Source organism: Mus musculus, chromosome Y (assembly GCF_000001635.26).
Source record: "Mus musculus strain C57BL/6J chromosome Y, GRCm38.p6 C57BL/6J".
Taxonomy (NCBI): Eukaryota; Metazoa; Chordata; class Mammalia; order Rodentia; family Muridae; genus Mus; species Mus musculus.
This window is the reverse complement of record NC_000087.7, coordinates 89,711,937-89,736,944: the sequence shown is the minus strand read 5'-3', so window position 1 is coordinate 89,736,944 and position 25,008 is coordinate 89,711,937. Positions and strand designations below refer to the sequence as shown.

Here is a 25,008-nt window from a genome sequence, read left to right as displayed (position 1 = left end):
CATGGCCACTGCTGCCTGCTGGCTCTCTGACATAGTGTCAAAGGGAGCGTAATGCTTGTATGATTCTAAGAGGCATTCTAAAATCACTGCTGGGGGCTCCTTTTCCCCTTTAGGATCCCTCTTACCTTGACCAAATTGCTTGGGTGCCTGTTAGCTCCTCCCTTTCCTGCTACCCTACCCCTGTGTAAATGTGTCAACTGCTTGCTACCTTCAGGCCTGTTAGGGTCACAGTCAGGACCATTCAGAGGGAAGCCTGCATCTATTTCATTTGGAAGTTGTGTCAGCCATCCATTGGCTCCCAGCACATATTTCTTGTCTCAAGCAGAATCATTTCCTTCTCCTCTGTGGTAAAATTAAACTGCAATAGCTATTGACAGTCATCCCAAGTGGACTGATAAGAGAACATGAGAGATTCCATTAGATTAGTAAGGCTAGAGGTGTTTTCAGAGAAGCGGGCATGTTTTGCCTTCCAATTGTAGAGATCAGAGGAGGAAAAAGGCCAATACTGAAGGAGCTGCATTTCCATGGTCTGCTGGAGTAGGGCCATAAGTACTTAAAGCCAGCACGATTGTTGAGTCTGGTCTCAATAGGCTCTGAGCTCATTTGTCTTGGTTTCCAGAAGCTGGTCACGCCCCCATGTTTCCAGCAGTACCCTTTTGAGATATCTGGGAAGGGACCGGTTGGGGATATGAGGGTGGAGTATCACGCCATTCTGGAGGTTATTACATCTCTGGAAATATCTCAAGAGGAGCCAAGGGTTGCATTCCTCCCTTCCCCCCGCCATTTACATCTTCGTTTTGTTTTGGTTTTTTTTTTCCACTTAGTGGCAGAAAGCTAGGACTAGGGAGCCCAGCTTGTTCTTCTGTACTCAAGGTTTCAACCAGGTGCTCTCTGGTGGTCAACTAACATCAACAGGTGGCAATTTTGTAGAGCAGAAAGTTCTCCAAAATCTCTTTTTGACATCTACAAAGAGATTGTGAGTCCTAGTCATAATTTCAGTTTGATGCTCATGAGTCAATCCAAGGGGAGTGCTAATAGTCTATCCAAACTGCATAGTCACATACAGGGAGACAAACAATATATACAGTAACGGAAACACATGGCCGAGTTAGCAAACTCTCACTTGGCACCCAGTAACAGAAACAGTAAACACACTCTCACTTGGTACCCAGGAACATTAAAAGATGGCCAAGTGAGCACACACTTACTTGGCACCCTGATGGGAGATGTCCAGGCATCCCTGGAGCTCCCTCAGACCTCCAGGGATGTCTCCCAGTATAGTGTGCGATTACTCCTGACATGCCTGTCAGTAACCCTCCCCTCCATACAGAATAGAAAGATTGTAAACCATGAATTCTGAATTCAAACACTGCCGGCAGACAAAAACATAGACAAAGACAGGATCCTACCGGCAAGTGGCATCTCTGAGAAATGGGATAGGCCACAAATCCAGGCAAACGAGCCCCCATATGTAAGAACCCCAAAGTTTGGCCTCCACTCAAGTCCCTGGATGAACTGTCCAGGACACCAATAACTCCAGAGAAAACCACACTTGATGCAAACTGCAAGAGGATTTATTATCAGCTAACTGAGGACATTTTTAACACTGTGCAGGGTAAGGGATTTTGACCCTGAATGGTGACAGTGGGGGGCTTTTAACAGCTAGCTGAGGAACTGAGATGAGTTGGGAGGAGAGATGGGAGAAGTTGGGAAGAGTTGGGAGGGTTTAGGAGGGTTGGGAGGAGATTTGGGAAGGTATGGGAAGAGTTGAGAGGAGTGTTATTTTCTGCTGGATGTCCTTGGTAAAATTACAATTACCATATCTCTGGCTGTAAGGATAAGAAATGAAAAGTCTGTTTGCTCACTATAGACAACAAAGAACTTCTTTCTGGCTGCATTTTTAGAGATCAGGGAAAACAAGCTTGGGGAATGTCCAGGGGCTTTACCTTCAAGTGAGAAACAATCTAAGTCAGGGTCTATCACATGAAGATCTTATTGAACTCTGATGGTTCATCAGATCCTGGGCTTTTTTTGGTTGGGAGATTATTAATGACTACTTCTATTTCTTTAGGAGTTATGGATGTAATACAGAATTTCTCTGATCCTGATTTAAATTTGGTACCTGATATCTGTCTAGATACGTGTCCATTTGTTTTCCTCATTTTCCATTTTTGTTGAGTATAGACTTGTTTAGTAGGATCTGATTATTCTTTGACTTTCCTAAGTTTCTGTTGTTATGTCTCCCTTTTCAATTCTGGTTTTGTTAATTTAAATACTGTCCCTGTGCCCTGTACTTAGTCTGTCTAATGGTTTATAATTCTTGTTGATTTTCTCAAAGAACCAGCTCCTAGCTTGTTTGATTTTTTTATGTAATTCCTTTGTTTGCACTTGGTTGATTTCAACCATGAGATTGATATTTGTCCTGCCTTAAAGACATCTTGAGTGAATTTGCTCCCTTTTGTTCAAGAGTTTTTAGGTGTGCTGTCAACCTACTCCAGTATCCTCTTTCCAATTTCGATTCAGAGGCATTCAGAGGTATGAGTTTCCCTTTTAGAACTGCTTCCATTGTGTCCCATAACTTTTGGTATGTTGTAGCTTCATTTTCATTAAAATCTAAAAAGTCTTAAATTTATCTCTATTTCTTCCTTGTCTGAGTTATCACTGACTATATTTTTGTTCACCTTCTATGTTTATGTGTGTTTTTAATTACTTATATTTCTATTTCAGATCAGCCTTAGTCCTTAGTGATCTCATAGGATGCATAGGATTATTTCGATATTTTTATATCTGTTGAGACAAGTTTTGTGACTGATTATATGGTCAATTTTGGAGAATGCATCATGAGGGGCTGAGAAAAAGGGATATCCTTTTCTATTCGAATAAATTTTTTATAGATATCAACTCATGTATTTGTTTCATGACTGCTGTTATTTTAACTGTGTCTCTTTTTAATTTTTGTTCCCAGGGACTTTCCATTGATGAGGGAGGGGTGTTGAGCTAATATTGTTTGGGGTGCAATGTGTGTTTTTGAGCTTTACTAAAGTTTCTTTTATGAGTGTGGATGACATTGCATTTGGCGTATAAATGTTCAGAATTGGGAATTCATCTTGGTAAATTTTAACATTGATGAATATGAAGTGTCCCTCCTCTTTTTTTTTTTTTTTTTTTTGATAACTTTGGGTTGAAAGTCGAATTTATTTGATATTAGAATGGCTACTCCAACTTGTTTCTTTGGAACATTTGCTTGGATAATTGTTTTCCAGCCTTTTTACTCTAAGGTAATATCTGTATTTGTCCCTGAGATTTGTTTCTAGTATGCTTGGTCTTGCTTACACATCCTGTCTGTTATTCTGTGTCTTTTTATTGGTGAATTGTGTCCGCTGATATTATGAGATATTAAGGAAAAGTAGTTGTTCCTGTTATTTTTCTTGTTAGAGTTGAAATGTGATTCATGTAGCTTTCTTCTTTTAGGTTTGCTTCAAGATCAATTTCTTGGTTTTTGTAGAGTGTAATTTCCCTCCTTATATTGGAGTTTTCCCATTATTACCCCCTTGATGGGCTTGATTTGTTCGAGCATATTGTGTAGATATCGTTTTTTTCACAGAATACCTTGTTTTCTCAATCTATTGTAAAATTTTTTGATGCGTCTAGTAGCCTTGTCTGGCATTTCTTTTCCCTTAGGGTCTGTATGACATCTGCCCTGGATATTATGGCTTTCATAATCTCTGGGGATAAGTTAGGTTTAGTTTTGATAGGATTTCCTTTATAAGTCACTTGACCATTTTCCCTTAGAGCTTTTAATATTCTTCTTTTTCTTTTCTTTCTTTCTTTCTTTCTTTCTTTCTTTCTTTCTTTCTTTCTTTCTTTCTTTCTTTCTTTCTTTCTTTCTTTTTTTTATGCAATTTGAGTTTTGATTTCTATATGATAGAAGAAATTTCTCTTGTGGTCCAAACTATTTGGAGTTTTGTACGCTACTTGTATATTCATAGGCAACTCTTTCTATAGGTTAGGGAAGTTTTCTTCTATAATTTTGTTGAATATATTCACTGTCCCTAAATTTGAAAAACTTACTTGTCATTGATACCTATTATCCTTAAGTTTTGTCATCTCCTTGTGTCCTGGATTTTCTTGGTGTAAATATTTCCTTTCTAAAATCTTTTCCAAAAATTCACATGGAGAGTTTTTCCAGAGAAATTCAAATCGATAGTACTTTATTAACTATTACTTATATAGAATCCTTTCAAATGTTACTGTTTTCTATTGTTAATACAGTAAAGAGCCCAGCATTTGATAAAAATGAGAATATATCGCCTCAAGCAGAAGCAGATGAAGATATGGGGTAACATTATCAATATTTTTGCCAGCTCAATAGATTACTTCATAAGTAGTGTTTGTATTCCCTTCACTGGAGAAGTAGATTCAGTAAGATAGCAATACAAATCTGACACTGCTATATGTTGAGTTCAAGCCCAGCTTGAGGTCCTTCAGACCTTGTGATAACAAACACATAGCAACTAGTACAATATGATCACCTGCCTGAGATCTTCCAAGATATACACACAAAGAAAAGGAGAAAAATCATGAAAATAAGAGGGGGACCAACTGGAAAGAAGAAGGGTCTCAGCAAGAGTGGGAAAGTAATGAATAAACTACTGTGGGTGTTAATGTATGAATTGGTAAAAGTAAAGGATACAAGATCACTTTGATACTCCACCATGTATTATAAATATATATATATATATATTACATTTATATATATAAATATATATATAAATATATATATGTATATATAAATATATATATATATAATATATATGTATATATATATATTACATTTGTCCCTAACCAAACATTATATATTTATTATAAATAATTAAAAGAAGGTTCTTTTTAAAGTTTTGTGTGGGTAAGAAAAATGTCCTACCAGTCCACTATATTTCTTGCATTAATTTTTTATTTTCCTTTCTTCACAGAGATGAAGTAGACAGTATGTTGGATAAATCTGAAGGTATGTGTTTTTGGAGGTATTTGCCTGTTTTTTAAAGAGGTCAGAAGAGGGCATCAGATTTCTAGACTGTATAGCAAAAGGGGACAATTTTAGGGTTCACAGTAATTGTAGTTTCCTTTAAAACACATATGAGATAACTTCTCAGCAAACATTCAGAATGCAAGATTAGCTGAAGATGTAGCTCAGTGGTAAATCACCATTTAAATGTGATGAGTTTCATCTTCAGTGGCAAAAATAAACAAACAAAAACAAACAAAGAAACAAAACAAAACAATAACAACAAAACCCCAAACAAACCAACAAATGCACCAAATTAAAAAAAATCCTACCAAACAAACAAAACACAGTTATAAGTCTTGCAAATGAAATATTAGGTTGTCCAGTTTGCCAAATTAACTGCAAATTGTAAAATGAGCAAGAAACCGAGTTTGCTCTTGTAAGGAAACAAGCAAAACCAGCAATAAGCATTTTAGGAGCCTAAACTTAGGCATGATTAGAGAAGAAAAAAAAAATACAGTGGCTACCACAAGAGAACAAACCTCTCAGAGGGGCTAGAGAGATGGCTGTTTTGGTAATGTGCTTTCCTTGAAAGTATATAAATTAAGGAGGGGGTCTTAAATCAGCTTTAAAAATGCAGGCTGCAACCCAGTGAAAAGTAGTTGAAGACAGCTTGCTGGCTAGCCAGGCTAGTGGCATTGGTGAGCTGCACAATCAGAGAGAACCTGTCTCAAGATTTAAGTTTGGGCAGTCAGAGGTGGTTCATGCCTTATTCCCAGCAGTTGGTAACCAGGGTGAGGTCCAGGACTACAACCCTGCCTTGAAAAAAAAAAAAAAAAAAAAAAGGAAGTTGGAATGTGATTGAGAATGCTGCAAATGTCTATTTGCCGCCTTCTTATTCATACTTATACTGAAATGTATATGCATCAGGTTTTTACAATACTCTTTATGTGATTTACACAATCCATTAAAATGATGGTTTTTGTCTTTTTGTTTTTTCTCTTTGAGGAAATTGTCAATATTAAGAAAGTGTTATAATTTTGTAATCTCCACTGTATAGTACAAATAAACATTTTTCAAGAAAAATGATCAGCACACCTTAAAAGACACAAAGGACAGGGATGGAAAGATGGCTTAGAAATTAAGAGCACTTGTTGTTCTTGGACAGAACCAAGTTTTAGTTCCTAGGACCCACACAATGGCTCAAAACCATTTTTAATTCTATATCCATGGGTTTTGGAATTCTCTTCTAGTTTCTATGTGCACCACACATGCATGTTTATAAATACAAACATGCAAAAACAAATTACTTAAATAAATAAAACAATTGAAAATTACAAACAACAGCACCTTCATCTGAAACAAAGTAGGAGAGTCTTGTTTGGGGTCCGTTTTATTTTAGCTTTCAAGTTAGTATTGTAAACTTGGAAAATGGAAAGCCTCTGGGTAGTAGTGGCAGCTAAAATACTACCTCCTTTTTGCTCTTCAATGACAGACGACTGATTGAGCCTTTCTCACCCTTAGTACACATGTGCAAACACTGCCAATCAGCAAGGACCTTGGCTGAGATTGTTTTCCCGCTATCCAAACCCTGTTACCCAGTATGCTTTGTGGTAGTCATCAAGCCGAGTTCTTGTGGAAGCAAGGTTCTTGAGGAAGCGTGGTAGGGAGAAGTCTCAGTAGAGGTAGTCAATTGTCTGTTGAAAGATGATTAATCCTGTTTGAGCTGGGGGCCTGTGTGGGGAAGAAGGTGGAGGGGTGGAGGTGTTACTTTAGGAGTAAGGAGAGGAGGTGACCCTCACTGGACTCAGGAAGGTACTGCTTCCAGGCTCACAATCAACTTTTCCCACTTAGGTCTCTGCTGAGAAAAACAGAGAACTTCGCTAAGGGCAGGAGTTTGAACAGAATTATCTCCTAACAGAAAGCAGGAAGGCCAGGGAATTGGAGACCCTGGAAGTCTTCTTGGGGCTTGGGGATGTGAGGAGTGATTAAATTGGAAGTCAGTTAGTGGAGCCAACAGATTAAAACATTCTTTTAGCTGCTGCTGCCTGCCAGGAATTCATTAAAAACGAACTGAAAACCAGTCTTCATTTACCTCTACCTGTTGTTAAAATGGCAGATTCCCGAAATTTCTATGTATAGGCTCCAATTGCCTCAAAATACAGAGGCTGCTCTCAGCCTCAGAAGTGCTTGGACTTCAGATATAATTCAGGTCAGGTTGTTGTTATTTATTTGTTGTTTTGGTTTAGGAAAGTAAGCTCTAACTGAATATCTCAGGATTGTCTGAAACCTCACCTGCAGCTTTGACTGGCCTTGAAACTGAAGTCCCCAGCCTTACAAATGTACCTGGGCCTGAGGAAATATGTGTTCTTTATTTTTTATATTTAAAATTTGTTTGTTTGTTTGTTCGTTTGTTTTTTCTTCCTTTTTTCCTTGTTGAAGATTGAAACCAGAGCTTCTTGCTGTAGCAGTAAAATATTTGTCCAGCCAGAAAAACTTTATATTTTAGATCTGCTTTAGATTTGTATTATGATGAAAAAAATTGAGGAGCTTGGTTATGATAAAAGCAACCATGATTTCATTTGGAGATTGAGATGCAAACACATTTACTCTAATTTATCAAAACCCTAGCAACAATGGGACCAAAATTTAGATCATCCTGTGATTGCATATAAACCCACTTGAAGTCACAGTTAAAGCCATCATATTCGGTGTGTGTGTATGTGTGTGTGTGTGTGTGTGTGTGTGTGTGTGTGTGTGTGTGTGTGTGTGTGTGTATTTACATTTCAAATATTAGTCATTTCCTGGTTTCACCCCAGAAATTCCCTTTACCATTCCACCCTCCCTCTGCTTCTATGAGCATGTTCCCCCACCCACCAACTCCCATGTCCCTGCTCTAGTATTTGCCTACACTAGGGCACCAACCTTCACATGACCAAGGATCTCTCCTCTCACTGATGTTTGACAAGGACATCCTCTGCTATGTATTTAGCTGGAGCCATGGTTCCCCCTCTTTGTTTGCTGGCTTAGTCCCTGAGTGCTCTGTGGGGGGGGGGGGGCGGTCTGCTTGGTTCATATTATTGTTCTTCCTGTAAGGTTACAAACCCCTTCAGCTCCTTCAGTCCTTCCTCTAACTCCTCCACTGTGGACCCCATTATCAGTCTGATTGTTGGCTGTGAGCATGAGCCTCTGTTTTTGCCAACCTCTGGCAGAGCCCCTGAGGACACAGCCATATTAGGCTCCTTTCAGCAATTATTTGTTGGTATCCACAATAGTGACAGGGTCTGGTGTTTATATACGGGATGGATCCACAGGTGGGGCAGATTCTGAATGGTCGTTCCTTCAGTCTCTGCCCTGCACTTTATCTCCATATTTCCTCCCAGTAGTATTTTGTTCCCCATTCTGAGAAGGACGGAAACATGCACACTTTTTTCTTCCTTCTTAAGATTTATGTGGTCTGTGAATTACATTTTGGGTATTCGGAACTTTTAGGATAATATCCACTTATTATGAGTGCATACCATATTTTTTCCTTTGGGATTGTGTTACCTCATACAGGATGATATACTTTAGACCTATCTGTTTGCGTGTGAACTTCCTGAAGTCATTGTTTCTTTATGGTCACTATACATTTTTATCACTATTTCTCTATAATACAGCTTGAGGTCAGGGATGATTCCCTCTGAAGTTCTTTTATTGTTGTGAATAGTTTTTCAATATCCTGGATTTTCGTTATTCCAAATGATTTTGCATATTGCTCTTTCTATCTTTATAAAGAATTGAGTTTGAATATTGATGGAGAGGGCATGGAATCAGAGCTTACTTTTGGCAAGAAAGCCATTTTTACTAAATTATTTGGGACACCAATCTATGGCCATGGGAGATATTTCCAACTTCTGAGAATTTCAATTTCTTTCTTCAGAGACTTGAAGTTCTTGTCCTACAGAACTTTGACTTGCTTTTTTCGTGTCACACCAAGGTATTAAAATATGAGACTATTGTGAAGCGTGTTGCTTCCATAACTTCCTTTTCAGCCGGTTTATCCTTTTAGTAGAGGAAAGCTACTGATCTATTTGAGTTAATTGTATATCCAATCACTTTGCTAAAGTTGTTTCTCAGGCTTAAGGGTTCTTTGGTGGATATTTTGGGGTCACTAAATATACTATCTTATTACCTGTTAATAGTGATATTTTCATTTGTTCTTTTCCAATTTTTAACTTTTTGACCTCTTTTTGTTTTCTATTTAATCTGGCTAGAACTTCTAGTACTATAGTGAATAGGTAGGGAGAGAGTGGGAAGCCTTGTCATATATTAGTGGGACTGCATCATGTTTCTCTCCATTTATTTTGATGTTGGATTCTGGTTTGCTACTATGTTTATTTATGGGCCTTGCTTTCTGAATCTATCCAAGACTTTCATCATGAAGGCGTGTTGATTTTTTTTTAAACGATTCCTCGGCGTCTAATGAGATAATACTGTGTTTTTTCCTTGAGATTCTTTACATATTGGATTACATTGATGGATTCCCATATATTGAACCATTCCTGTATCCCTGGGATGAAGCCTCTTGATCATGAAGGATGATCATTTTGATGTGTTATTGGATTGTGTTTAACAGAATGTTATTGAGAATTTTTGCATCAATATTTATAAGTTAAATTGGTCTGAAGTATCCTTTCTTCATTGGGTTTTTGTATGGTTTGGGTATAAGAGTAAATGTGGCTTCATAGAACAAATTAAGTAGTGTTCATTTTCTTTTGTTTTTGCATAATAGATTGAAGATTGTTGGTATTGGTGTTTCATTGAAAGTCTGATAGAAATCTGTACTAAACCCATCAGATACTGGGCTTTTTTTTTTTTTTGGAGGGGGGGCTCTTAATGACTGCTTCTATTTCTTTGGGGGTTATGGGAGAGTTTACAGGGTTTATCTCAACCTGATTGAAATTTAGTACCTGACATCTGTCTAGATAATTGTCCAATTCATCCAGATTTTCCACTTTTGCTAAGTTACATGCTTGTGTAGTAGGATCTGATAATTTTTTTAGATTTACTAAGTATCTGTTGTTATGTCTCCCTTTTCATTACTGGTTTTGTTAATGTTGATACTTTCCCTGTGCCCTGTAATTAGTCTGGCTAATGTTTTATCTATCTTGTTGACTTTCTCAAAAATCCAGCCCCTAGTTTGTTTGATTTTATGTTATAATTCCTTTGTTTCCACTTGTTTGATTTCAGCCCTGAGTTTAATTAGTTCCTGCCTTCAACTCCTCTTGGGTGAATTTCCTTCCTGTTATTCAAGGGGTTTTAGGTGTGCTGTCAACCTACTACTGTATCTTCTCTACAGTTTCTATTTAGAGGCATTCAGAGCTATTAGATTCCCTTTAACACTGCTTTAGTTGTGTTCCACAACTTTCGGTATGTAGTAACATCATTTTTTTTTAAACTCTAAAAAGTCTTATATTTATTATTATTTTTTTTATTTCTTCCCTACCTGAATTATCACTGACTGGATTTTTGTTCACCTTCTACATGTACATGGGTTTTCAATTATTTATATTATTATTTCAGATCAGCCTTAGCCCTTGGTGATTAGATAGGATGTATGAGATTATTTGGATATTTTTATATCTGTTGAGGCATGTTTTGTGACTGATTATATTGTTAATTTTGGAGAAGGCGTCATGAGGTGCTTAGCAGAATTGTCAATTTTTGTTCTAGAATAAAATGTTCTATAGATATCAACTAATGTATTTGTTTCATAACTTCTGTTAGTTTAACTGTGTCTTTTTTTAATTTTTTTTCAAGGATCTTTCCATTGATGAGTGAGGGTTGTTGAAGTCTTCTACTATTATTGTGTGTGGTGCAATGTGCATTTTGAGCTGTACTAAAATTTCTTATATGAATATGGATGCCATTGCATTTGGACTATAAATGTTTAGAATTGAAAATTCATCTGGGTAAATTTTAACTTTGATGAATATGAAGTGTCACTCCTTGTCTTTTTAGATAACATTGGGTTGAAAGTCAAACTTATTTGATATGAGAATGGCTACTCCAAATTTGTTTCTTTGGAACATTTGCTTAGAAAATTGTTTTCCAGCCTTTTACTGTGAGGTAATGTCTGTCTTTGTCCCTGAGGTTTGTTTCTGGTATGCTGGGTCTTGCTTACACATCCAGGCGGTTAGTCTATTTCTTTCTAATTGGTGAATAGAATATGGTGATATTAAGAGATACTAAAACAAAGTCTTTCTTTCTTCCTGTTATTTTTGTTGGAATTTTGTTCATGTAGCTATCTTCTTTTAGGTTTATTTCAAGATTAATATCTTGCTTTTGCTAGCATGTGATTTCCCTCCTTATATTGGAGTTTTCCCTTTATTATCCCTTGAAGGGTTTGATTTGTTCAAAGATATTGTGTAAATATTGTTTTTTCACGGAATACCTTGTTTTCTCAATCTATGGTAAAATAGTTTTGCTGCATATTATAGCTTTGGCTCTTATTTCTGCTCTCTTAGTGTCTGTATGATATCTACCCGGGATCTTATGGCTTTCATAGTCTCTGGGGAGAAGTTAGGTGTAATTCTGATAGAAATTCATGTATATGTTACTAGACCATTTTACCTTACTGCTTTTAATATTCTTTCTTTGTTTCGTGCATTTGGTGCTTTGATTAATATATGATGGCAGGGATTTTTGTTTTTGTTGTTGTTTTTCTGGTCCAAACTATTTGGAGTTCTGCATGCTTCTTGTATGTTCATGGACATCTCTTTCATTAGGTTAGGAAAGGTTTCTTTTATAGTTTTGTTGAAGATATTCACTGGCCCTATAATTTGGAAATCTTACTTCTCATCTATACCTGTTATCCTTATGATTTTTCTTCTCCTTGTGTCCTAGATTTCCTAGATGTAATTACTTAATTTTTAAAATCTGTTTCAAAAACTCAAAATGGGCAGTTTTTCCAAAGAAATTCAAATTGATAGTACTTTATTAACTATTACTAATATTGCATACTTTCAAATGTTTACATTTTCTATTGTCAATACAGTAAACAACCCAGCAATTGGTAAAGATGAAAATATATCGCCTCAAGTAAAAGGACATGAAGACAGGGGGTAATATTTTCAATTCTTTTTCTTTTTTTTTTTCTTTTTTTTTTTTTTGCCAGTTCAATAGAGTACTTCAAAAGTAGTGTTTGTGTTACCTTCACTGGAAAAGTAGATTCAGGAAGATCAGCATTTCAAGGTCAGATGCTGCTATATGTTAAGTTCAAGCCCAGCTTGGGATCCTTTAGACTTTGTGATCACAAACACATAGGAACTCATACAATAGGACCACCTGCATGTGATCTTTGACACACTCAAAGAAAAGGAGAAACATCATAAAAATAAGTAGGGGACTATCTGTGGAAAAAAAAGTGTCTCGGCAAGTGTGGGAGAGTTATGAATAAACTCCTTGTGGGGTGTAAACGTATGAATTGTTAAAAGTAAATAATCCAAGTTCAAGTTGGTAGTCCACCATATATTTTATATGCATATGACATTTGTTCCAAACCAAACATTATATATTTATTATAAAAAATTAAAGAAGGTTCTGTGTAAAGTTTTGTGTGTGGTAAAAAAATGGCCTACCAGTCTCCTATATTTCTTGCTTTAATTTTTTATTGTTTTGTCTTCACAGACATGAAGTAGGCAGTATGTTGGATAAATCTGGAGGTATGTGTTTTAGAAATATTTCCCTGTTTCTTGTAGAGGCCAAATGCGGGAAACAGATCTCTATAGAACCTATAGCATAGGGGGATAATTGTAGGCTTCACAGAAATTATAGTTTTCTTTAAAAAAATACATACAGATGACTTCTCATCCAACATTCAAAACTAAAGATTAACTAAAGATGTAGCTCAGTGGTAAAGCACCATAAAAAGTTATGAATTTCATCTTCAGTGGTGAAAACAAAAACAAAAACAAAAAACCAGCAAAAAACAACAAACCCAGCAAATTAACAAACAAACAAAAAAGAACCAAAGAAACAAAACACAGCAATAAGCCTATGTCAAAATTAACTGCAAATTGTAAAGTGAGCAAGAAAACCAATTTGCTCTTGTAAGGAAACAAGCAAAACCACCACTAAGCATTTTAGGAGCCTAAACTTAGGCATGATTAGAGAAATAGAAAAAGAAAACAAACAAACAAAAGACAAACAAACAAAAAATTGCAGTGTCTATAGCAACAGAACAAACCTTGAAGAGAGGCTAGAGAGATGGCTGTTTTAGTAAAATGTTTTCCTTGAAAATAAAAGTGGGGGCCTAGAATCCACTTCTAAAATGCAGGCTACCAACCAGTGCTGAGTAGGTGGAGACAGCTTGCTGGCTAGCTGAGGTAGTGGCATTGGTGAGCTGCATATTCAGAGAGAACCTATCTCAAGTTTTAAGTTGGGTCAGTCACTGGTGGCACATGCCTTAATCCCAGACGTTGGGAGGCAGAGGCAGGGAGATTTTTGATTTTGACGCCACCCTGGTATACAGGGTGAATTCCAGGTTAACCAGAGCTATACAGATAAACCCTGACTTGAAAAAAAAAAGAGAAAATGAAAAAGAAATTTGGAATATAATTGAGAATAAAACAGATGTCTATATCTGGCCTCCTTATGCACCCATATACTGAAATGTATACACTCCATTTTTATCCTGAAACTTTATATGATTTACACAATCCATTAAAATTATGTTTTTTTGTTGCTCTTTTGTTTGTTTGTTTGTTTGTTTCTGTTTCTGGAAATAGACAACATTAACAAAGTCATTTTTTATACTCTCCATTATATAGTAAAATTAAACATCTATCATGAGAAATGGTCCAGCACACCTTAAAACACACACAGGATAGGAATGGAAAGATGGCTTAGAAATTAAGAACACTTGTTTCTCTTGGACAGAACCAAGGTTTAGTTCCTAGAACCCTCATAATACTCAAAACCATTTTTAATTCTAGATGCAGGGATTTTAGCATCCTATTCTAGTTTCTAGGGGAACTAGTCATACATGTTATATAAATACAAACATGCAAAAACACTTTAGTTTAAAAAAAACAAAAACAAACAAAAAAAACAAAAAAAAACAAACAAACAAACAAAAAATAAAAACAATTTAGAGTTACACAGAACAGCCCCTTCATCTGAAACGAAGTAGGAGAGTCCTCTTTGGAGTTCATTTTATTTTAACTTTCGAGTTAGTATTGCAAACTTAGAAAATGGAAAGCCTCTGGGTAGTAGTGGAAGTTAAAATACTACCCGCTTTTTGAAGCTTTAATCACAGATGACTGAAAGAGCCTCTCTCACCCTTAGTATTCATGTGCAAACACAGCCAATCAGCAATGGGCTTGGCTGAGATTGATTTCCCGCTGTTCAAACCCTGTTACCCAGTATGGTGGCTACAAAGAGTTCTTGAGGAAGCAAAATTCTTGAAGAATCATGATAGGATGAAGTCTCAGTGGAGGTAGTCAATTGTCTGTTGGTTAATCCTGGTTCAGCTAGGGGTCTGGGTGGGGATGAAGGTGGAGTTTTGGAGGTGTTTCTTCAGGAGTAATGAGATTAGGTGACCCTCACTGGACTCAGGAAGTTGCTACTTCTAGGTTCACAATCGATCTTTCCCACTTAGGTCTCTGCTAAGAAAAACTGAGAACTTCACTGTAAGTGCAAGAGTTTGAACAGACTGGATCCTAGCAGAAATCAGGAAGGCCAAGGAAATGGTGACCCTGAAAGTATTCTTGGGGCCTGGGGATGTGAGGTGTGAGTAAACTGGACTTCACTTAGTGGATGAAACAGACAAGAACCTCTTCTGTGCAACTGCTTCCCACCAGGAATTTATTAAAAAGAAACTGAAGACCAGTCTACATTTTAACGTGTTGTGAAAATGCCACATTGCCGAAATTTCTATATATAGGTTTCAAACTGCCTCAAATTCTAGAGGCTTCTCTCAGCCTCAGAAGTGCTGGGAATTCAGACATAATTCAGACCAGGCTGTCTTTATTTATTTGTTGTTTTGTTTTAGGAAATTAAGCTCTAGCTCTATATCTCAGGATTGTCTGAAACCTCAATTGCAGCCTGGACTGGCCTTGTAACTGAAGTCCTCAGCCTCAGAAATGTAATGGGGCCTGAGGTATCATGCCTTCTTTATTTTTTATATCTAAATTTTGGGGGTTTTTATTTTTCATTCCTGAAGATTGAAACCAGAGCTTCTTGCTGTAGCAGTAAAATATTTGTTCAGCCAGGAAGAATTTTATATTTAAGATTTGTCTTAGATTTGTTTTGTGATGAAAAAGTTGAGGAGCTTGGTTGTGATAAGAGCAACTATGATTTTATTTGGAGATTGAGATACAGACACATTTACTCTAATTTATCAAAAAACTAGCAGGAATGGGAAAAATTTAGATCATCCTGTGATTAGATGTAAACCCACTTGAAGTCACAGTTAAAGCCATCAGTGTGTGTGTGTGTGTGTGTGTTTGTGTGTGTATATTTATTTACATTTCAAATATCAGCCATTTCCTGGTTTAACCCCAGGAAATCCCTATTCCATTTGACACTTGCTTTGTTTCTATGAGCCTGTTCCCTCACCCACATACTCCACCTCCCTACCCTGGCATTTGCCTACACTGGGGCATGGAGCTTTCACAGGACCAAGGACCTCTCCTCCCACTGATGTCTGACAATACCATCCTCTGCTCTATATGCAGCTAGAGTCATGGGTGCCCCTCTTTGTTTGGTGGCTTTGTCCCTGAGTTCTCTGGACTGTCTGCTCGGTTCATATTGTTGTTCTTCCTGTAAGGTTGCAAACCCCTTCAGCTCCTTCAGTTCTTCCTCTAACTGCTCCCCTGGTGACCCCATGATCAGTCTGATTGTTGGCTGTGAGCATCAGCCTCTGTTCTTGCCAACCCTGGCAGAGCCTCTCAGGAGACAGTCATATTATGCTCCTATCAGCAAGCACTTGTTGGTATCCACAATAGTGACTGTGCCTGGTTTCTGTATATGGGATGGATCCAAAGGTTGGACAGAATCTGGATGGTCATTCCTTAAGTCTCTGCCCTGATCTCCACATTTCCTACCAGGAATATTATGTTCCACATTCTAGAGAAGGACTGAAACACCTACACTTTTGTCTTCCTTCTTCTTGAGCTTCATGTGGTCTGTGAATTACATTTTGGGTATTCTGAGCTTTTAGGATAATATCCACTTATCAGTGAGTGCATACCATGTTTTTTTTTTTTTCCTTTGAGATCACACAGGATGATATATTTTAGATCTCTCCATTTAATGAAGGCATTGTCTCTGTACCATTACCATACATTTTTTATCACTATTTCTGCATAATAAAGCTTAAGGTCAGGGATGATTCCCCCTGAAGTTCTTTTATTGTTGAGAATAGTTTTGGGATATTCTGGAGTTTTGATATTCCGAATGGTTTTGCATATTGCTCTTTCTGTCTCTACGAAGAATTGAGTTTCAATTTTGATGGAGAGTGCATGGAATCTGTAGATTGCTTTTGGGAAGACAGCCATTTTTACTAAATTAATCTATGACCATGGGAGACCTTTCCATCTTCTGAGATTTTCAGTTTCTTTCTTCAGAGACTTGAAGTTCTTGTCATAGAAATCTTTCACCTGCTTGGTTTGAGTCACACCAAGGAACTGTAATTTGTGACTTTTGAAAGGTGTTGTTTCCATAATTGCCTTTCAGCCTGTTTATCTTTTGAGTAGAAGAAAGGTACTGTTTTGTTTGAGTTAATTGTATATCTATCCACTTTGCTGAAGTTGTTTTTCAGGTTTATGGGTTCTCTGATGGAATTTTTGTGGTCACTTAAGTATACTATTTTATTATCTGCTAATAGTGATATTTTGATTTATTCCTTTCCAATTTTTATTCCTTTGACCAATTTTTGTTTTCTAGTTGCTCTGTCTAGAACTGTAGTACTATAGTGAATTGGTAGGGAAAGAGTAAGAAGCCTTGTCTAGACCTGTCTTGTCTTATTTTAGTGGGATTGCATCAAGTTTCTCTCCATTTAATTTGATATTGGCTTCTGGTTTGCTTCTATTTTTAGGTATGTGCTTAAAATTCTTAATCTATCCAAGACTATTATCATGAAGATTTGTTGATTTTTTTCAAATGATTTCTCTTCATCTAATGAGAACTGTGTGTGAATTTGCTTCAATATATGTGTGTGTGTTTGTATGTGTGTGTCTGTGTGTGTGTGACAGATACATATATATGTATCTGATGAATCCGATTGTTTCATAACTTCTAGTTAGTTTCACAGTGTCTCTTTTTTATTTCTTTTTTCCAGGACCTCTCCGTTGCTCAGAGTGGGGTGTTGAAGTTTCTCACTATTATTATGTGGGGTACAATATGTACTTTGAGTTCTAGTAAAATTTCTTTATGAATTTGGTTGCCCTTGTATTTGGAGCATAGATATTCAGAATTGTGAGTTCATCTTTGATGAATTATCCTTTGATAAGCATGAAGTGACATTACTTACCTTAAAAAAAAAAGTACTTTGTGAACCTCCTCTTTTCACAGTAGGCCCTCTTGACTACTGAGGCGTTTTTGTAACAGCTTTGAAGGAATTTTAAAAGGAAAAAAAAATAGATGTAAACAATTTCACAGTTCAATGTACTCATACCTAAGTGATATGTATACAAAATTCTGTACATGAAACATATTTTCATTGATCCAGTGCTAATTTTATATTAAGTCAGTTTCTTTTCTAGGAGTCTTCTGTGCTTCCTTCTTTATATGGCACAGTGCAAAACTGAATTCTTTAATGTAACCCTTATAACTTATTTTTAAATTTTATGTTAGGGTTATTGTTTTTTTTTTCTCCTTTCACGTGTGTATGTGCACAACTAGTGTGTCTTGTACCTGAGGAAGCCAGATGAAAGCATTGAATCCCCTGAAACTGAAGTTATAGGTAGTGAGCCACCTTGTGGGTTTTGGTACTCCAATCTCAGAAATCTGGAAGGGAACCAGTGCTCTTAACTGCTGAATCATCTCTCCAATCCCTTCATTGTTTTGTTTTGTTTTGTTTTGTTTTGTTTTGTTTTGTTTTTTTATGAAACGAATTATCTAACTGTAAGTGGAAGACAACTTACTAAACAATGAGAGAATGATACTCAGATTCTAAAGAATCTGTTTTAAATTATATGTAACTGAATGCTAAGTGAGCTTTCTCAGAAGACAGTAACTTGTCTTTGAGATATGGTGTCATTATGTAGTTCAGGCTGGCCTGCATTTTCCTATTTAACCTATGCAGTCTTTACACTGGAAATCTCCTGCTTAAGCTTCCAATATTAGGATCATACACAAAAAAACATCTTACATGGCTTACTAAACAATGCTCCTAATACCTATTTTTTGGACTTATTTATGTGTATTAGTGTTTTGCTTACAGTTATATATGTGCACCACATGTGTACCTGTTGCTTAGATATCAGTTGATTATTTCAGATACCTGGAACTGGAGTCAGATAGTTGTGAGCCACCATATGAGTGCTAGACACCAAACCTATGTCCTTTGCAAAGAAAAGGAAGTACTCTTAACTGCTGAGCCATATCTCTACCCCCATGAAACAATATTATATTTTTAAAAAATAATATTTTGCTTCTTTCAAGTTACCCATTTTACCAGATTTTTTTTTTCAACTGAAGGATTTGCTCTATTTGGAGGAGGCAGAATAATCATTTAATAATCTGATTTTATCTAGTACTATATATGGTGAGAATATTAAACATGTACACCATAATATAGCTTCATCCTAGTTACTGAAATCTAACTGTGCATGCTAGAAAGGTACTAAACATTTTCTCAAGCATTACAATTTTCATGAACTGCAGCAGTTACTGATCAAAAGTTCCTACCATAATTTTCTTCAAGTGTTTTTTTAAAGGATATGTTCTGAAGTATAATTAACAATTCACTTTAGAAATAATTTTATTTTGATTAAAAAACTTGGAGATCTTTGTTTTAAACATAGATTTTAACATTTTTATCTATTTTTATTTATATAGGTATTTTGCCTATAAGTATGTCTGTGAGTCATATACATATGTACCTGGTGCATGCAGAATTTAGAACAGGGCTCCAGAACTCCAGTTCCAGTATCACATCCCCTGGAACTGGAGTTGGAGATATTTGTGCACATTATGTAGGTGCTAGGAATCAGACGCAGGTTTGATTCTGACAGGGTCTCATTTGTAGCTCTGACTGTCCTGGAACTCAGTATGTTGACCAGGTTAGCCTGGAACACAAAAATATCTCTCTGCCTTTTCCTCTAGAATACTAGAATTAACATGGGAACCAATATGCCCGGCTGCCCTCTTATTTTAATTGAATATTTTAAACAATGGGTCTAACAGTTCCACAGTCAAGTTTGTTCTTTCAGTTGCATCATCTTTTTTAGATTTGGAAAAGAATTAGCCTTTATTAAAAGTGTTTCCCTATGAAGAATTAAGTATACTTTTGATCCTTTGTTTTGTGCATTTGTTCTTTTGAAAACTGTTCTTGAAGCTCAAAATTATTTTCCTTACAGAAATTAAAATTCAGATAAGATTAGATATTTCTTATCCAAAATACATGGACTGCATTTTTCTATGTTGTGGAACATTTCTGTAGACTTTACAGGTTGAACATCCTTCATCTGAACATACCAAACCCTAAGTATTCTAAAGTATGAAGCATGTTTGTGATATCTATCATTTAATTTTAAGTTTCCATAGCATTATTGAAAGAAATTTATCTATATCTATTTTACTTGTAGACATGGAATCACCTAATTTTTCTTCAAAATGACCCTTTATTTTTAATATAGATGACATTTATAAGACGCTTCACATAAAGAGAAAATGGATGGAAACTTATGTCAAAGAATCTTTCAAAGGCAGGAACCAGAAATTAGAAAGATTTTGCAAAATGAACGAACGAGAGAGGTAGAGTTGTTATATTTGTAGGGTCAAATGTGTATCATTTTAAAAATTATATGTGGCTGAAGTTTAAAAAAAATATATCATTTCTGATTCTTTAGTAAAAATGTGTGAATTTGATTTTGTCTAAACAGTTAACCCTATAACATCATGCCTTCAAGCAAACTAAATCTAATTCTTTGAAATCTATGAAAATTTTATTTTCTCCTTTAAGTCAATGTTAATGAGATTTAAATTTTAATTTACACTCATTGTGGAAATACAGAAGTCTTGCACATAGTCTTAGGAATGTAATTTATGGATTATTATGTTTAACAATATTCAAAAGGAACAACTACCATTACATATGCAGACAATTTGAATATTTTAGTTGACATATGTTTTGCACTGTCTTTACTAAGGCAATGCATGAAAAATAAATTAGAACTTATATTTGGTAGAAAATAATGAAAAAAAAACACATTGAAATATAATTAAATTTTGTACATGTATATATATATGTATGTGTGTGTGTGTGTGTGTGTGTGTGTGTTACGTGTGTGTTTGTGTGTTTATATTTCTTTAATTTTGAAAAGCTAAAACATAAATGAAAACCTCTCTGATAATATGATAGGGGAAAAATCTATAATGATTTCCCATTAGATATTTTATACTGCTATTTTTCTTTTTATAGTATGAAATGTTCAATTGAATTTGTTTTGAGTGTTCTTTTTCATATTGGTATGAAATGTGCCTGCTTTTGTTACTGTGCTTTACAGGAAGAACATCAACAACAAATTTTGTGAGCAGTATATAACTACATTTCAGAAGTCTTATATGGATGTACAGAAATTCAATGAGGAAAAAGAAAAATCAGTGGTTGGTACCATAAAAAAACTTAATATTTAACCTAGTATTACTAAGTAGGAATGGAACAACTAGCCTTGGGTTGAGCATATGAAACTAAATTAAGTTCCACTATCTATCTACCCTTGCTTCTGTTCTAGTCTTACTGAGATATAAACTATTGATTGCATACTATATCAATGTAAACGACTAGGCATTTTATGGTATACAAGATCATAAATTTTCAAGAGGCAGACATTTGCAGAAAGATCAAGAGATGATTACCAGTGACTACAAAAAAAAAAAAGCACAATATATCAGAGTTGAAAGGAGAAAGCTTATTTATTGGTTTCACCTGGACTGTGTTGTTTATATTAAAAAACCAACTCAATTTGGTAAATCAGTTCTTACAGTCCTAAATTTAGTAAAGATTTAGTAACAACAGAGGATGGAAACAAAGAATCTCAACAGCCCTGGAAGAATTTTCCTGTGGAAGAATATCAGCAAACAATTTTAGATCACGTCTCCATTACTCTACCAGTCACTGTAGTCATCACCTGGTTTCCAAGTAAGATCTGAGGCAACGATAATCATATTAACTATTTTTTTTATTTGACTGTTTAATAGTTTGGAAAGTACTCAATTTGAAAGGAACAGCAAATTCATTCTTGCCTCAGAAGGTATTGAGGAAGCTGCCATTATGAGTCAGTTCCGGAAAGAGATAGGAACTAAAGATAAATAATAAATACTCCAATTGAAGGCAATTTTTAAACATTGGACTCTGGATGACATTTCAAGGGAAAGTGATCATCCCTATAAATAAGGAGTCTAAAGACAGAACAGCAGGGTACTTCAAGATTTGTAATTCTGCATATGGCAGCTGGTGAGTGGGAGCCAGTAAAGTAAGAGAACCACTGGTAGAAAGAAAACTACCATGAGTGAAGGAAAGTTTTAAAGAAGAAAAGATCCCTAAATGTGTCATATGCTGCATGTGGGCCCAATAAGAATGATTTACAGGGCTGGAATATGGTTTAGTTGGTAATCTTTCTCCCGTGTAGGCATGGAGACCCCAGCTTATATTCCCTGCATTGGGATGAATGCCCACACCACCACCAACAACAACAAAATAAACAACAACACACTAGCAAAACTAAAAACAAACCACCACCACAACAACAAAAAAAAGTTGGTGTAGTGGTGAGCATTTAAAAAAAAAAATCTCAGATTTAGTTCAGAGATAAGAAGATCTCCAGAACTTTGTAGCCACCAGGTGTAGCATAAATGATGAGCTCTAGGTTTAGTGAGATTCTGTCTCTGAAACAGTACTGTGAAATCAAAGATGACACCCAGTATTAACCCTTTGTCTCCAAATGTATGCAGTTGCACTTTTTTTAAAGATAAGCATTGCATATTAGAGGTAATTTTACTTAATTATGATGATTTGAGTGCAAATGTGAGGTAAAAAATTGATCACAGTGAATAAAGGGCAAAACAGGATTGTAGTAGCCCAAGATGAAAATTGTAAAGGGCTTGTCTTAATTTTTTTTAAATGCAAATTATCATGGTTGTGTGCAACCCTAAAGAATACAATGAGAACTTTATGTTACTACTTCTATATGTTGCTTGAGATTGGAATCTAGAGAAAACCAATCTAAGCTTCCAAGACTAGGATTTTACCGAGTTCATGTATACATGGTGCATGCCTATAAACATAAGAACTTGGGAGGCTAAGGCCAGTCTGAGCATTATGAAAAACTCTTTCACATTAAAAAAAAATTCCTACCCCACAATTGGTAGCATAATTTTATTTCATGTTATTGTAAAAATATACACATATTTAGTCAAAATAGTTGTTAAAATTTTAAATCAGTTGGAAAACTATTCCTTTTAACTTTCATATAGAATTATTTTTGCTCACATAAATGTTTTAGTATTAGTTATACATTTAGTGTTTTATTGTTAGACTACCATGCATGTTGCATGGCAGTAACAACAAAAATAAACAGAATTGTTATACTAATGTTTTCCTTTTACATTTGTAGAATAGTTGTCAAAAAGAACAACAAGCATTGAAACTGTCCAAATGTAGTCAGAACCAGACCCTGGAAGCAGGTAAAGAAATGCATGAGAAGTCCATGGACGTATGTTGCACATGGTCCATAAAATGACCTTAGGAATCTAAATATGTTTTAATAATCATAAAGTTTAACTACTTATTATTTTGAATTATTTCTGACTGAAGTGACTGCTATTATACATAAAATCCTAATGGCTTTGTAGGAATTATTAAAGTTATGAAATAATAAAATGGGAATTTGACCTCAGATGTACCTCATACTTTAATAACACTATAATTATCCTGCTTTATTAAACATAACTCTAATACTAACCCTAATCCTAATCCTGACCTTAACCCTTACCTTATACATCATCTGCACAGAATCTTTCATATTTGTATCCTTGGGAGTTTATTTAATAAGAGGTACTTTTCTGTTTTAGGTTTTGATGAACTTGGGGACCAAGAACTAAGATATGCTTTTTGGTGTAGATGGTGAACTGAGAAAAAAAAATGTCTATGTTTAAAAGAGCCAACATGGAGAATAATCTGAAGTACTCGTCTACTTTCCCATCTTCAGAAAAATGAAGCATGAAAAATTTTCACTTGCTGGTTATATATATATATATATATAAAACAAAGAAAAAAATATCTACCTTTTTTTGTCTCCTATGAAACAGAGTTTTAAAGTTTCTTTAATCCTTTTTATTCTGATGATTCTGAGAAGGAAGTTAATCCCAGTGATGTGATTACAAAGTTAACTAGCAGTTATACCTTAAGAGTCAAAAGAGAACTTCTTTATTTTTTTTTTCCATTTTTTATTAGGTATTTCGCTCATTTACATTTGCAATGCTATACCAAAAGTCCCCCATAGCCACCCACCCCCTCTCCCCTACCCACCCACTCCCCTTTTTTTGGCCCTGGCGTTCCCCTTTACTGGGGCATATAAAGTTTGCGTGTCCAATGGGCCTCTCTTTCCAGTGATGGCCGACTAGGCCATCTTTTGATGCATATGCAGCTAGAGTCAAGAGCTCCGGGGTACTGGTTAGTTCATAATGTTGTTCCACCTATAGGGTTGCAGATCCCTTTAGCTTCTTTGGTACTTTCTCTAGCTCCTTCATTGGGGGCCATGTGATCCATCCAATAGCCGACTGTGAGCATCCACTTGTATGTTTGCTAGGCCCAGGCATACTCTGACAAGAGACAGCTATATCAGGGTCCTTTCAGCATAATCTTGCTAGTGTATGCAATGGTGTCAGCATTTGGAAGCTGATTATGGGATGGATCCCCGGATATGGTAGTGTCTACATGGTCCATCCTTTTATCTCAGCTCCAAACTTTGTCTCTGTAACTCCTTCCAAGGGTGTTTTGTTCCCACTTCTAAGGAGGGGCATAGTGTTCACACTTCAGTCTTCATTTTTCTTGAGTTTCATGTGTTTAGGAAATTGTATCTTATATCTTGGGTATCTTAGGTTTTGGGCTAATATCCACTTATCAGTGAGTACATATTGTGTGAGTTCCTTTGTGAATGTGTTACCTCACTCAGGATGATGCCCTCCAGGTCCATCCATTTGGCCAGGAATTTCATAAATTCATTCTTTTTAATAGCTGAGTAGTACTCCATTGTGTAGATGTACCACATCTTCTGTATCCATTCCTCTGTTGAGGGGCATCTGGGTTCTTTCCAGCTTCTGGCTATTATAAATAAGGCTGCTATGAACATAGTGGAGCATGTGTCCTTCTTACCAGTTGGGGCATCTTTTGATATATGCCCAGGAGAGGTATTGCTGGATCCTCCGGTAGTACTATATCCAGTTTTCTGAGGAACCGCCAGACTGATCTCCAGAGTGGTTGTACAAGCCTGCAATCCCACCAACAATGGAGGAGTGTTCCTCTTTCTCCACATCCACGCCAGCATCTGCTGTCACCTGAATTTTTGATCTTAGCCATTCTGACTGGTGTGAGGTAGAATCTCAGGGTTGTTTTGATTTGCATTTCCCTGATGATTAAGGATGTTGAGCATTTTTTCAGGTGCTTCTCTGCCATTCGGTATTCCTCAGGTGAGAATTCTTTGTTCAGTTCTGAGCCCCATTTTTTAATGGGGTTATTTGATTTTCTGAAGTCCACCTTCTTGAGTTCTTTATATATGTTGGATATTAGTCCC

General features: G+C 36.0%; 1 protein-coding gene across 3 annotated transcripts in view; it reads left to right on the top strand.

Annotated features, from left to right (window-relative positions):
• Window positions 1–25,008, top strand: part of Gm21996 (predicted gene 21996) — a 45,230-nt gene that overhangs the window by 8,606 nt on the left and 11,616 nt on the right. Inside the window, exons 2-8 of one of the 3 annotated variants that reach the window (XM_011251107.1) lie at window positions 4,974–5,008; window positions 12,677–12,711; window positions 14,649–14,779; window positions 19,852–19,969; window positions 20,722–20,821; window positions 22,831–22,900; window positions 23,288–23,484. In XM_011251107.1, the coding sequence (XP_011249409.1) occupies window positions 14,737–14,779; window positions 19,852–19,969; window positions 20,722–20,821; window positions 22,831–22,900; window positions 23,288–23,343 (387 nt within the window). In that variant the 5' untranslated portion in view covers window positions 4,974–5,008; window positions 12,677–12,711; window positions 14,649–14,736 and the 3' untranslated portion in view covers window positions 23,344–23,484. Of the gene's footprint in view, window positions 1–2,467; window positions 2,536–4,272; window positions 4,296–4,973; window positions 5,009–12,676; window positions 12,712–14,648; window positions 14,780–19,851; window positions 19,970–20,721; window positions 20,822–22,830; window positions 22,901–23,287; window positions 23,485–25,008 lie in introns of those variants that run through there. The other 2 variants (XM_011251108.1, XR_882340.1) reach the window with 2 other exon arrangements.